Below are 14,278 nucleotides of genomic sequence, written 5' to 3'. Positions count from 1 at the left end.
AGGGAGGGACTGCAGGTAATGGATAGGGAGGGATGGCAGGTGAAGGATAGGGAGGGACTGCAGGTGATGGATAGGGAGGGATGGCAGGTGAAGGATAGGGAGGGACTGCAGGTGAAGGATAGGGAGGGACTGCAGGTGAAGGATAGGGAGGAACTGCAGGTGAAGGATAGGGAGGGACTGCAGGTGAAGGATAGGGAGTGATGCCAGGTGATGGATAGGGAGGGACTGCAGGTGATGGATAGGGAGGAATGGCAGGTGAAGGATAGGGAGGGACTGCAGGTGATGGATAGGGAGGGACTGCAGGTGAAGGATAGGGAGGGACTGCAGGTGAAGGATAGGGAGGGATGGCAGGTGAAGGATAGGGAGGGACTGCAGGTGAAGGATAGGGAGGGACTGCAGGTGAAGGATAGGGAGGGACTGCAGGTGATGGATAGGGAGGGACTGCAGGTGAAGGATAGGGAGGGACTGCAGGTGATGGATAGGGAGGGATGGCAGGTGAAGGATAGGGAGGGACTGCAGGTGATGGATAGGGAGTGATGGCAGGTGATGGATAGGGAGGGACTGCAGGTGAAGGATAGGGAGGGACTGCAGGTGAAGGATAGGGAGGGACTGCAGGTGATGGATAGGGAGGGACTGCAGGTGAAGGATAGGGAGGGACTGCAGGTGAAGGATAGGGAGGGACTGCAGGTGAAGGATAGGGTGGGACTGCAGGTGAAGGATAGGGAGGGACTGCAGGTGATGGATAGGGAGGGACTGCAGGTGATGGATAGGGAGGGACTGCAGGTGAAGGATAGGGAGGGACTGCAGGTAATGGATAGGGAGGGATGGCAGGTGAAGGATAGGGAGGGACTGCAGGTGATGGATAGGGAGGGATGGCAGGTGAAGGATAGGGAGGGACTGCAGGTGAAGGATAGGGAGGGACTGCAGGTGAAGGATAGGGAGGAACTGCAGGTGAAGGATAGGGAGGGACTGCAGGTGAAGGATAGGGAGTGATGCCAGGTGATGGATAGGGAGGGACTGCAGGTGATGGATAGGGAGGAATGGCAGGTGAAGGATAGGGAGGGACTGCAGGTGATGGATAGGGAGGGACTGCAGGTGAAGGATAGGGAGGGACTGCAGGTGATGGATAGGGAGGGATGGCAGGTGAAGGATAGGGAGGGACTGCAGGTGAAGGATAGGGAGGGACTGCAGGTGATGGATAGGGAGGGACTGCAGGTGAAGGATAGGGAGGGACTGCAGGTGATGGATAGGGAGGGATGGCAGGTGAAGGATAGGGAGGGACTGCAGGTGAAGGATAGGGAGGGACTGCAGGTGATGGATAGGGAGGGACTGCAGGTGAAGGATAGGGAGGAACGGCAGGTGAAGGATAGGGAGGGACTGCAGGTGATGGATAGGGAGGGACTGCAGGTGAAGGATAGGGAGGGACTGCAGGTGAAGGATAGGGAGGGACTGCAGGTGATGGATAGGGAGGGACTGCAGGTGAAGGATAGGGAGGGACTGCAGGTGATGGATAGGGAGGGACTGCAGGTGAAGGATAGGGAGGGACTGCAGGTGATGGATAGGGAGGGATGGCAGGTGAAGGATGGGGAGGGACTGCAGGTGAAGGATAGGGAGGGATGGCAGGTGAAGGATAGGGAGGGATGGCAGGTGATGGATAGAGAGGAGAGTTCCAGCCAGGAGCAGTGCCACTTCAAACCCTCACCAAGCTATGGATATAATTTGCTCTTTCCCATTTGTATGTCTGAGAAGCTTGTGAATTATTCCTCTGCCTCTCTCCCAGTGCACCACCAGCTGTGGATGCAGGAGGATCTTAAATAAAGCAAAGGATAAGAGGCCTCTGATGCATCCCAGCTCCTGATGATTTGACACATTACCCTTGCCCACAGCTGGCTACTTCTCAGGCTGCTGTTTCTCACTACCTGTTATTCATACTGCCCTACCTAGTTTTCCCTCCACAGAACAAAGCTCCCAGCCAAGCTAATCTGTATTCAAGCCCTCAAGGCAGATTTTCAGCACTGGCTTCTGCAGAGCTCTGCAGCTCCACCCGAAGCCTGCCAGACATGGCATGTGATCCTGTGAGGAGACAGAGGCTGGGGGGGGTCTCCTCTGTACCCTCTGGTTGTAAGCTTACAGCACACTGCTGATGGATGTTTGGGCACAGCACACCATGGCAAGAAGGGAGCCTCTCGTTGTCCCTGGGAATCCAAACCCATTTCCCAGCACAGCCAAGCTCCTGCCTAATGAAATCTGTGTCCAGCCCAGCAAATAAATGAAAAAGGAGCAGCAGAACACCCTGGCAATAGCACCACAAATAAGCCACTGGGCAGGAACATCAGGACCCTGAAGAGCAATTACTTATGATCTGTGCCTTGCAACATGAGTCTCACCCTGAAGAAAGTGGTGCTGAGAGCTTCCACCAGACTGCAAAGCTCCAGAGCTGGGCACAAATATTGGCATAAGAGTTAGAAATGTAACCTTGCAAGGGTGCTGAGCAAGGACTGAGAGGACACTGTCAGTCACTGGAGGCCAGTGACAAGTGGAGTCCCTCAGAGATCAGTACTGGGACCAGTCTTGTTTAACATCTTCATCAGGGACATGGACAGTGGCTGTGAGGCTCCCTCAGCACCAAGCTGTGTGGTGCAGCAGACAGCTGGAGGGAAGGGATCCATCCAGAGGGACCTGGACAGGCTGCAGAGCTGGGCCCAAGACAACCTCATGAGGTTCAACAAGACCAAGTGCAAGGTCCTGCAGCTAGGTCAGGGCTAATCCCAGGCACTGATGTAGGCTGGGCAGGGACTGGCTTGAGAGCATCCCTGAAGAAAAGGCCTTGGGGGTGCTGGGGGATGAGAAGCTCAACAGGAGCCAGCAGTGAGCACTTGCAGCCCAGAGAGCCAAGCAGAGCCTGGGCTGCAGCAAGAGAAGTGTGGCCAGCAGGGCCAGGGAGGGGATTCTGCCCCTCTGCTCCACTCTGGGGAGACCACAGCTGGAGCACTGTGTCCAGTTCTGGAGCCCCTAGCACAGGAAGCTCTGTGCAGCTCTGGGCCCTCACTGCCGGAAGGATCTTGAGGTGCTGGAGCAGGTCCAGAGGAGAGCAACCAGAATGGGAAGGGGGCTGGAGGGAAAGTCTGATGAGGAGAGGCTGAGGGAGCTGGGGGTGCTCAGCCTGGAGGAGGCTCAGAGGGGACCTTACCACACTCTACAACTACCTGAAGGGAAGCTGTAGTCAGGTGGGGGTCAGGCTCTGCTCCCAGGCAACTTGTGACAGGACAAGAGGGCATGGCCTAAAGCTATGCCAGGGGAGGTTTAGATTGGATTTTAGGAAGCACTTCCTCATGGAAAGGGAAAGGGTCTCTTCTCTCTAGCAACCAGCACCAGAACAAGAGGACACAGTCTCAAGCTGCACCAGGGGAAGTTTAGGTTGGAGGTGAGGAGAAAGTTCTTCCCAGAGAGAGTTGTTAGCCATTGGAATGTGCTGCCCAGGGAGGTGGTGGAGTCACTGTCACTGGAGGTGTTTAAGGCAAGATTGGATGTGGCACTCAGTGCCATAGTCTGGTCGAGGTGGTGTGGGTCACAGGCTGGACTGGATGGTCTCTGTGGTGTTTTCCAGCCTCAGTAATTCTGTGATTCTGTGACCTTGCAAGGCCTGCATAGGAAGTCAACAGGAAGCTGCTGGCTACAGAGGACAAGCAGTGCACCTTGCCCTGGGGTTTGGCCCTGAAGCCCTCCAAGGCTTGTGCACACCAAGGGATTTACCAGCTGGCGGAGGTAGTCCTGGATGGTGCTGGGATAGACGAGCACACTGATGGCAACCAAGGTGTTGAGAGCAAAGTCAAAGATCTGGTAGCAGAAGAAAGGGATGATCCAAGCTGCATGTTGCTAAGGAAGGAAAGAACACAAAAAGTCCTCAGCCATGGGTGACCACAGAAGGATATTTGTCTTTCTGCATGAAAACCTAAGTAATATTGGACACAATGCAGGGAGAAATCATCTGAAATTAACATGACACTCCCCAAAAGGCTTGGGCAAGCCAAGCCCCATCCCTGCTGAACCACAGTGATGTGTGTGGTGTAGGTCCCCCAACTAGGACCCCATGATACTTTCCCCTCCCTTAATTGATAGGATTAATAGTGGGACAAAACACACTGACACAATGAGGTGTTAAATCATCTGAAATGAATATGACATTCCACCAAAAGGGCTGGGCAAGCCAAGCCTCATCCCTGCTGAACCACAGTGATGTGTGTGGTGTAGGTCCCAACAACTGATTTTACTAGGACCCCATGATGCTTTCCCCTCTCCTAATTAGTAGGATAAATAGTGGGACAAAACAGACTGACACAATGCAGTGAGAAATCATCTGAAATGAATATGACACTCCACCAAAAGGCTTGGGCAAGCCAAGCCTCCTCCCTGCTGAACCACAGTGATGTGTGTGCTGTGTGTCCCACAACTGATTTTACTAGGAGCACCATGATGCCTTCCCCTCCCCCTAACTAATAGTGGGACAAAACACAGACTTGGGAAGTGAATGGGACAAAAAAGCCCAAACAAAACTCCCATTTGGAGGGATTTGCACCCAGATGTGGCAGGTCTAAGGTTCAGCTCTCTGGAGGCACAGTGTGCTGAGAGCTTGTTCGTATCTGGACCTACAGACAGTCACCACCACTGAACCTTTTCCCTGACTGCAGCTCAGGTCTGCAGCCCCTTTGACCCTTTGTGTTGCTTTGATTTTTGTTTTTTCCTCTCAGTTTTCAGCTAAACCAGGAATTGTTAGAGAGAAATGTCCTTCATTTTGCTTCTGTAGAGCTGTGTAGCCCACTTGATTCCCAGCTTCACTGATCATAAATGAATTACCTTGTATGCTCCATACGTGGCCATGGCACAGATGAGAATCATGAGCAGGGAAATGGCTGTGGCAATGCACATATCTGGAAGAGAAACACACCACAATGATTGCAGAGAAGTCTGGAGCTTGGTTCAGCTCTTTTGCCATCTGCCTCAGGCAGAGCATCTCAAAGGGCAGGGCGGGAAGTGGGCGGAGATGGGGTCAGGAGCATCCTTCAGCCATTGCTAGAGGAGATCTCTGGGCCCTGTGGGAAACCTCCTAAATATGAGAAGCACAGAAAGTGCTGGAGCAGGTCTGGAGCAGGGCCACTAAGATGATCAGAGGTCTGGAGAACCTCTGCTGTTAAAGACAGGCTGAAAGAATTGGAGCTGTTCAGCCTTGGAGAAGAGAAGGCTCCAGGGAGACCTTGGAGCTGCATGTCAGTATCTGAAGAGGACCTACAGGAAGGCTGGGGAAGGACTGCTCAAGAGGGCTGTGGGGATAGGATGAGGGGCAAGGGTTTGAAACTGGAGCAGGGCAGATTTAGGTTGGCCATCAGGAGGAAGTTCTGCACAGTGAGAGTGGTGAAATACTGGAACAGGCTGCCCAGGGATGTGGTTGAGGCTCTGTCCCTGGAGACATTCAAGATCAGACTGGACGTGGTCCTGTGCAGCCTGCTCTAGCTGGAGGTGTCCCTGCTGAGTGCAGGGGGGTTGGCCAAGGTGTCCTTTGAGGCTCCCTTCCAAGCCCATGCAAGCTGTGAAGCTGTGATTACACTGTGTGAAAGCAAGGTTGTTCTGAACAGACCAGGTGTAACTGAGGTAATGAAAGAGAAGAGGTGAAGATGGCTGCCTGTAGCCACTAGCCTTTTGTAAAAGAGGCTCTTTGATCACTGTCTTTATTTCAACCATCAGTTTGAAGGCACTGCTCATGTGCTTCTCCTGTCCATTCTTAACCCCAGTCACCTCCCAGCCAAGGGGAGTCTGCTGCTCCTGTCACTGGCAGCAGGTGCAGCAGTCGCAGGCTTTGCTTTGCTCCTGACCACAGCAGTGCTGGTTCAGAGCCAGAGCCTCACAGACTGTGATAAACGTGATACTGAAGCTCTGCTCTGACACTCTTATGCTCCCCACCCCTCCCTAGCTGTGCTCCACTATGCCAAGTCCCAGTTGGCTCAAGCTGCTGCTTCCTCATTTAAGGCTTCACTGGGTTTTGGGTTGTGGTTTGTTTGGGGTTTTTTTTGGTTGTTTTTTTAGCTGTGTCAGCTTCACTTAATCAGATGAAACCAGATATGAAGCACATTCAATGAGAAACTAACAGGCAGTGGGGTTTTTACTCAGCCATGCTGTACTTCCTATGGCAATCATGGGTGGAAGGGCTGTGCCTGGATCACTGCAGGGGTTTTACACCCTGTTGTCCTAGGCAGCTTGCTGGGGTCGGGGTGTTTTCCCCCTCATATTACCTTGCAGTGAGATCCTGCCTTGCAGTGAGATCCTGCCACGTGAGAGAGAAGATGCTGGCCTCGTGGCTGGGCAAAGCTCCTGCCATGGGGTGCTTGCATGCATGGCCACCTCTGCAGCTGGAACTCTCCTGAACCCATTCCCAAAGCATTTCCTTGCTTTCCCTTCTCCTCTTGTAGAGGAGGATGGTGCCAGGTGCTGCAGGGACAGGGAGGAGCAGCCAGCATGGACAGTCCCTGAGCCAGGATCTGTCTGAACTGTTGGAGTCCCTGAGCCAGGACCTGTGTGAACTGATGGAGTCCCTGAGCCAGGACCTGTGTGAAGTGATTCAGACCCTGAGCCAGGACCTGTGTGAAGCGATGGAGACCTCAGATCCTTCTGATCTTCTGCCTCTGCCCTGGGGTTAATGTCTGTCTCACAGCTCAGACAACAACTGACATAATTTACCTGGAAGTGAGCAAAGCCTTCAACACTGTCCCCCATGACATTGTGGTCTCCAAGCTGGTGCAGTATGGGTTTGTGGATGGACAACTCAGTGGATAAAAGACAGGCTTGATGGCTGCACCCAAAGAGTGGCTGTCAATGGATCCAAGTCCAAGTGGAGTCTTTCAGGGATCAGTACTAGGACCAGTCTTGTTTAACATCTTCATCAGGGACATGGACAGTGGCTGAGACTCCCTCAGCACCGAGCTGTGTGGTGCAGCTGACAGGCTGGAGGGAAGGGATCCATCCAGAGGGACCCTGGACAGGCTGCAGAGCTGGGCCCAAGCCAACCTCATGAGGTTCAACAAGACCAAGTGCAAGGTCCTGCAGCTGGGTCAGGGCAATCCCAGGCACCAATATAGGCTGGGCAGGGACTGGTTTGAGAGCAGCCCTGGAGAAAAGGGCTTGGGGGTTCTGGTGGTTGCACTTGATGATCTCTGAGGTATTTTCCAACCTGGTTAATTCTATTCTATTCTATTCTATTCTATTCTATTCTATTCTATTCTATTCTATTCTATTCTATTCTATTCTATTCTAGGCTATGCTATGCTATGCTATGCTATGGTATTCTAGGCTATGCTATGCTATGCTCCTATCCTATCCTATCCTATCCTATCCTATCCTATCCTATCCTATCCTATCCTATCCTATCCTATCCTACTCTAACTGATGCTGCATTGGCATTTGCAAGCAGTCTGCACCAGACTGGCTCTGGCTCTGCATGTGGCAGGAATTTTTCCCACTGCTGGAACAGAATATTGACAATTTGCCACAAACAAGCCCTGAGCACAGCCAGAAATAAACAGCAGTACAAACACTGGGGGAATCCTGGTCCCTTGGAAGCCGAGGGGAATCTGTCATTGACTTCAGGCTAGTCATAATTCCACTACTGTGACTCAGCTGATAGGTTTCTTTCCAGCTATCCCACCTATTTTCAGATGTTCTTATGAAGAAGCCTGTGTGAGGAGGAAGGGAGGGAGGGAGGGAAAAGGAGTGACAATTTTCATGCAAATTCTGCCTGCTTGCTTTGCTGCATATCGATAGGAATGTCAAAAATGGTAATGAGAATAACAGCTGCTGGTATTTAATATCATTAGTGATCAACACAAGCACACCTAGGTGACAGCTCTGGGACCTTCCTTAGCATAAAAGCTGATGGACCTTCCTGTAGTTCAGCAATTCCACATCTAAGAATTTCAGTACATGCAGCTGACCTCAGAAATATTTCTTCATAAAAGGCAAATACAAGAAGGACAAGGGAAGAGCATGGGGAGTCATGGAATTATGGAATGGCTCAGGTTGGAAAGGACCTCAGAGATCATCTACTCCAACACCCCTGCCATGGGCAGGGGCACCTCTCAACTAGACTCAGCTGCTCAAGGTCTCATTCAACCTGGCCTTCAACATCCTCAGGGAGGAGGCAGCCACAGCCTCCCTGGGCAGCCTATTCCAGAGGCTCACCACCCTCACACTGAAGAACTTCTTCCTCAGTTCCAGTCTCACCCTGCTCTTTCCAGTCTAACCCTGCTCTCCCGCAGCCTCAAACCAATCCCCCTTGTCCTGTCTCTGGACACCCTCAGGAAAAGTCCCTTTGCAGCCTTCCTGTAGGATCTCCTCAGGTACTGGAAGGCAGCTCTAAGGTCCCCCTGGAGTCCTCTCTTCTCCAGGTTGAACACCCACAGCTCCCTCACAGCAGAGATGCTGCAGCCCTTGGATCATCCTTGTGGAAGTTTGTCTGATGTTTTATCTCAGAAGCAAACTTTTCCTCAGATTTAAGCAAATATAGTCATACTTACAGAGAAGAGGAAGAAGAAGATAAAATCCCTGATCTCCTGCCAGCTATTTCCAGTAAAATCTATGAGCATTATTCAGCTGCTATTACTCAGTGAGGCATTAAACCAGAGGGAGCCAAGGAATAAAAGGAGACATTAATTCAGATGTCCATTCCTCATTTAACTGCCTGTGAAATGCTCCCTTTGGCCCAACAGTAATGAGGTCTCTTGGCCCACGAGTCCCCTTCAGTCTTGCAGGGTTCACTTCAGGAGCCTCAATACACAGTCTCAAGCTGTGCCAGGGGAGGTTTAGGCTGGCGGTGAGGAAGAAGTTCTTCCCAGCAAGAGAGATTGGCCATGGGAATGTGCTGCCCAGGGAGGTGGTGGAGTCACCATCCCTGGAGGTGTTTAGGAAGAGCCTGGATGGGGTGCTTGGTGCCATGGTTTTGTTGGTTAGATGGTGTTGGGTGATAGGTTGGACTCGATGATCTCAAAGGTCTCTTCCAACCTGGTCTGGTCTATTCTATTCTATTCTATTCTATTCTATTCTATTCTATTCTATTCTATTCTATCCCATTCTATTCTATCCCATTCTATTCTATCCCGTTCTACTCTATCCTATCCTATCCTATCCTATCCTATCCTATCCTATCCTATCCTATCCTATCCTATCCTATCCTATTCTATCCCATTCTATTCTATCCCATTCCATTCCACCAAAATAAAGTATAATAAAATAAGTAAAGTAAAATAGAAAAATAAAATCAACCAAACCAAACTGAAGTAAAATAAAATGAATAAAATAGAAACATAAAATTAAAATGAAGAAAATATATAAAATAAAACAAGAAAATTAAATAGAAAAATAAACCCAACCTCAAGAAATTAAAGTAAAATAAAATATAACAAAAGTAAAATAAAATATAAAATTCAAATGAATGAAATATATAAAATAAAATAATAGACTAAAATAGAAAAATAAAATAAACCAAACCAAAATAAATTAAAGCAAAAGAAAATAAATAAAATAGAAAAATAAAATCAAATTAATAAAATATTTAAAATAAAATAATAGACTAAAGTAGAAAAATAAAATAAACCAAACCTAAAGAAATTAAAGTAAAAGAAAGTATAACAAAAGTACAATAAAATATAAAATTAAAATGAAGAAAATATATAAAATAAAATCAGTGACTAAAAGAGAAAAATAAAATAAAAGAAACCTAAATAAATTAAAGTAGAATGAAATGTACCAAAAATAAAATATAAAAATAAAATTAATAAAAAAGATTTTAAAAAATAATAGACTAAAATAGAAAAATAAAATTAACCAAACCTCAATTAAAAAAAAAAGTAAATTAAAATATATATATATAAAAAATAAATAAAGGAAATTAAAATAGATAAACCAGTATAAAAAGGAAATTAATTAAATATATTTTAAAAAATAATAGAATAAACTCTAAAAATAAAACAAACCAAACCTCAATAAAATAAAGTAAAATAAAATAGATAGAAAAAATCGAATAAAATATAATAATAAAATGAATAAAATATGTCAAATAGTGTCATAGTATCATTCAGGGTTGGAAGGGACCACAAGGATCATCTAGTTCCAACCCCCCTGCCATGGGCAGGGACACCCCACACTAGATCAGCCTGGCCACAGCCTCATCCAGCCTGGGCTTAAACACCCCCAGGGACAGGGCCTCAACCACCTCCCTGGACAACCCATTCCAGGGCTTCACCACTCTCATGGGGAAGAACTTCCTCCTCACCTCCAGCCTGAATCTCCCCACCTCCAGCTTCATTCCATTCCCCCTAGTCCTATCACTACCTGAGATCCTGAGCAGTCCCTCCCCAGCCTTCCTGTAGCCCCCTTCAGATACTGGAAGGCCACAATGAGGTCACCTGGGAGCCTTCTCTTCTGCAGACTGAACAGCCCCAACTCCTTCAGTCTGTCCTCACAGGAGAGGTGCTCCAGCCCTCTGATCATCCTCCTGGCCCTTCTCTGGACACCTTCCAGCACCTCCACATCCCTCTTGTGCTAGGGGCTCCAGAACTGGACACAGTACTCCAGGTGGGGTCTCAGCAGAGCTGAGCAGAGGGGGAGAATCACCTCCCTTGCCCTGCTGGCCACACTTCTCCTGATGCAGCCCAGGATCTGATTGGCTTTGCGGGCTGCAAGTGCACACTGAGAGCTCCTGTTGAGCTTTTTGTCCACCAGCACCCCCAAGTCTCTCTCCTCAGGGCTGCTTTCCAGCCAGACACTGCCCAGCCTGGATTTGTGCCTGGGATTGCCTCCACCCAGCTGCAGGACCCTGCCCTTGCTCTTATTGAACTTCATGAGGTTGGCTTGTGCCCACCTCTCCAGCCTTTCCAGGTCCCTCTGGATGGCCTCCCTTCCCTCCAGCCTGTCTGCTGCCCCACACAGCTTGGTGTCATCAGCAAACCTGCTGAGGGTGCACTCAATGCCACTGTCCATGTCCCCCACAAAGATGTTGAATAAGACAGGTCCCAGGACTGATCCCTGAGGGCCTCTGCTTGTCCCTGGCCTTCCCTGGGACATGGAGCCATTGACAGCCACTCTTTGGGTGCAGCCATCAAGCCAGTTCCTTATCCATCTAGTGGTCACCCATCACACCCATGTGTCACCAGTTTGGAGACCAGGATGTGGTGCAGGACAGTGTCGAAGGCTTTGCTCAGGTCCAGGTAAATGACATCAGTTGCTCTCCCCTCATCTATTAATGTTGTCACCTGCTCATAGAAGGCCACCAGGTTGGTCAGGCAGGATTTGCCCTTGGCAAAGCCATGCTGACTGTTCCCAATCACCTCTTCACTATTCTTCTGAGCCAGTAGTGCCTCCATATAAAACAAAGAATGAAATTAAATATAAGCATAAAATAAACCAAAGCAAAGTAAAATAATAAAACAAACCATCAAAATAAAATAATAACGTCCAATAGTAAGATAAAATAATAACATAAAATAACAAAATAAACCCAAATCACATCAAACAAACCAGCATAAAATAAAATAGGAGAACTCCTTGCAAATAGAATAAAACATGAAGAATGAACAAATCCAGTTCTTCAAGAGGAGATGGAGAGCCTCCCAGCGCAGCTGATCCGACAGCCACTGCATTACAAAACAGCATTACTCCTCTAAAGCCTTGGGCACTGACAGGCCTCTGATGTCAGCTCTCTAAGTCCCCGCCGACAGCCAGTCATTACCAAGGTTAATCTCGGAGAATTAGGACAAGGCAGTCAGTTGGGATCCGTCAGGCCCGGCTGGGAGCCCATCTGTACTTGCTGTGGGCCTGACTTTCTTCAATCCAGTTACATAAGGAGATTGTGCGGTGAGGCGGAAGTTGGAGGTGGTTTGATTGGAACCATAAAATAGCAACTGGCCCTTATTAGTAATTAAAACCACAGAGCCCTCAAGGCACAGCTGTTCCTAAAGGCCTCCTGGAAATAAGGAGCCCTTAGAGCCAGCAGCTCTAGCACACCATGGCTTGCAATTATATTTTCCTCCTCTCTGGGGCTATTCCTTTTCCTGCTGCTACTTTTATTGATTTCAGGATGAATGAGGAATGTCCCAGAAGCCTTTTGCTGTGATTCTGAGCAGCAAGGCATGAGCAGGAGACCCTTGTTCCATAGGATGACACAATCACAGAATCAAGCAGGTGGGAAAAGAGCTCAGAGATCATCAAGTCCAACCTAGTACCTAGTGCCTAGCACCTCCTGACAACTAAACCATGACTCCAAGTGCCACATCCAATCCCCTCTTGAACACCTCCAGGGATGGTGACTCCACCACCTCCCTGGGCAGCACATTCCAATGGCCAATCTCTCTTGCTGGGAAGAACTTTCTCCTCAGCTCCTGCCTAAATTTCCCCTGGCACAGCTTGAGACCCTCACAGAATCAAGCAGGTGGGAAAAGACCTCAGAGATCATTAAGTCCAACCTATTACCTAGTACCTAACACCTCCTGACAACTAAACCATGGGTCCGAGTGCCACATCCAATCCTGTTTTGAACATCTCCAGTGATGGTGACTCCACCACCTCCCCAGGCAGCCCATTCCAATGGGCAATCACTCTCTCTGTGTAGAACTTCCTCCTAACATCCAGCCTAAACCTCCCCTGGTGCAGCCTGAGACTGTGTCCTCTTGTTCTGCTGCTGGCTGCCTGGGAGAAGAGACCAACCCCCAGCTGGCTACAACCTCCCTTCAGGGAGTTGGAGAGAGCAAGAAGGTCACCCCTGAGCCTCCTCCTCTTCAGGCTAAGCAACCCCAGCTCCCTCAGCCTCTCCTCACAGGGCTGTACTTCAGGCCTCTCCCCAGCCTCACCTCGAGCCTAAACTTCCCCTTTCAGATTGGTGTGGAAAAAAAAATGTTGAATGCAACTAACATGTGAACACAAATTTAAAAAAAAGGGGAGACAAAAAGGAAGACAAAATTAGATTGAGGGAAAAACTATTCTAGGCATGAATCAAATGGTTAAAGCAGCTCACCAAACTAAACGTCACCAAATACTTCATGGAATTGTCAGGGTTAGAAGAGACCTCAAGGCCAGTTCCAACCCCCCTGCCATGCCCAGGGACATTTCACACTACAGCAGGTTGCTCACAGCCACATCCAGCCTGGCTGCAAACACCTCCAGGCAGGAGGCTGCCACCACCTCCCTGGGCAACCTGTGCCAGTCTCTCACCACCCCCAGGGGGAAGAACTTCTTTCTTACATCCAAGCTGAATCTACCCATTTCTAGTTTTGCTCCATTCCCCCCAGGCCTATCACTCCCTGACACCCTCAATAGTCCCTATTCAGATTTCATGGAGCCCCCTTCAGATACTGGAATGCCACAAGAAGGTCTCCTCAGGGCCTTCTCTTCTCTAGACTGAACAGCCCCAACTCTCTCAGTCTGTCTCCAGAGCAGAGCAGCTCCAGCCCTCTGCTCATCCTCATGGCCCTTCTCTGGACACAGTTGGAACAGTTATGGACAAAAGAAACATTTGCAAAGGACAGAAGGATTTTGCAGGAGACACAAATGCCCTGGCTCATGCTTCTTTGAAAGGGTATTGGAAGATCTGCTATGAGAAAAGCCCTTTTGTGAGAGAAGGAAGCAGCCCTCTGTTATCACTAATCCGCCTAGAATGCACAACTACTGACTGCATGGGGGCTGGACAAGAAGACCTTGGAGGGTCCTTTCCAACCCAAGGCAATCTGCAAATCTGTTACAACAGTTTTGTGTAGATCATGCTGTGTACAATGAGGGCTGGGGGTCAGGAAGGAAGGGACAGGGACAGGCTCTGCTTAGTTGCACTCTGGGATAGGACAGGGGGCAATGGATGGAAACTACAGCACAGAAGGTTCCAGTTCAACATGAGGAGGAACTTCTTCAATGTGAGGGTCACAGAGTACTGGAGCAGGCTGCCCAGAGAGGTTGTGGAGTCTCTTTCTCTGGAGCCTTTCCATCCCTGTCTGGATGTGTTCCTGTGTGACCTGTGCTGGATTCTCTGGTCCTGCTCTGGCAGGGGGGTTGGACTGGAAGATCTCCAGAGGTCCTTTCCAACCCCTGACATCCTGTGAGCCTGTGAACATGGAGGAACACATTCAGCCAGCTACATCAAGAGCAGGTTGGGTTCTTGTGCAGGTGCAAGCACCACAGGACATGGTGCTAGGAGGTACAGGGACTCTGTATCTCCTTGTGTCTTGCAAAATCCCACTGGGGCTTTCAGCAT

At 49.3% G+C, this 14,278-nt stretch overlaps 1 protein-coding gene across 1 annotated transcript in view; it reads right to left on the bottom strand.

Annotated features, from left to right (window-relative positions):
* LAPTM4B (lysosomal protein transmembrane 4 beta) overlaps positions 1 to 14,278 on the bottom strand; it is a 60,011-nt gene that overhangs the window by 27,905 nt on the left and 17,828 nt on the right. The window contains exons 3-4 of the mRNA XM_068164316.1: positions 4,855 to 4,928; positions 3,754 to 3,876 (exon numbers count right to left, since the gene is read on the bottom strand). Coding sequence (XP_068020417.1) covers positions 3,754 to 3,876; positions 4,855 to 4,928 — 197 coding nt within the window. The remainder of the gene's footprint in view (positions 1 to 3,753; positions 3,877 to 4,854; positions 4,929 to 14,278) is intronic.

This window comes from Melanerpes formicivorus, unplaced genomic scaffold, assembly GCF_026170545.1.
Source record: "Melanerpes formicivorus ecotype bairdi unplaced genomic scaffold, bMelFor1.0.p_v2 SCAF_79, whole genome shotgun sequence".
Lineage (NCBI taxonomy): Eukaryota > Metazoa > Chordata > Aves > Piciformes > Picidae > Melanerpes > Melanerpes formicivorus.
This window is presented reverse-complemented; position numbering and strand designations above follow the sequence as displayed.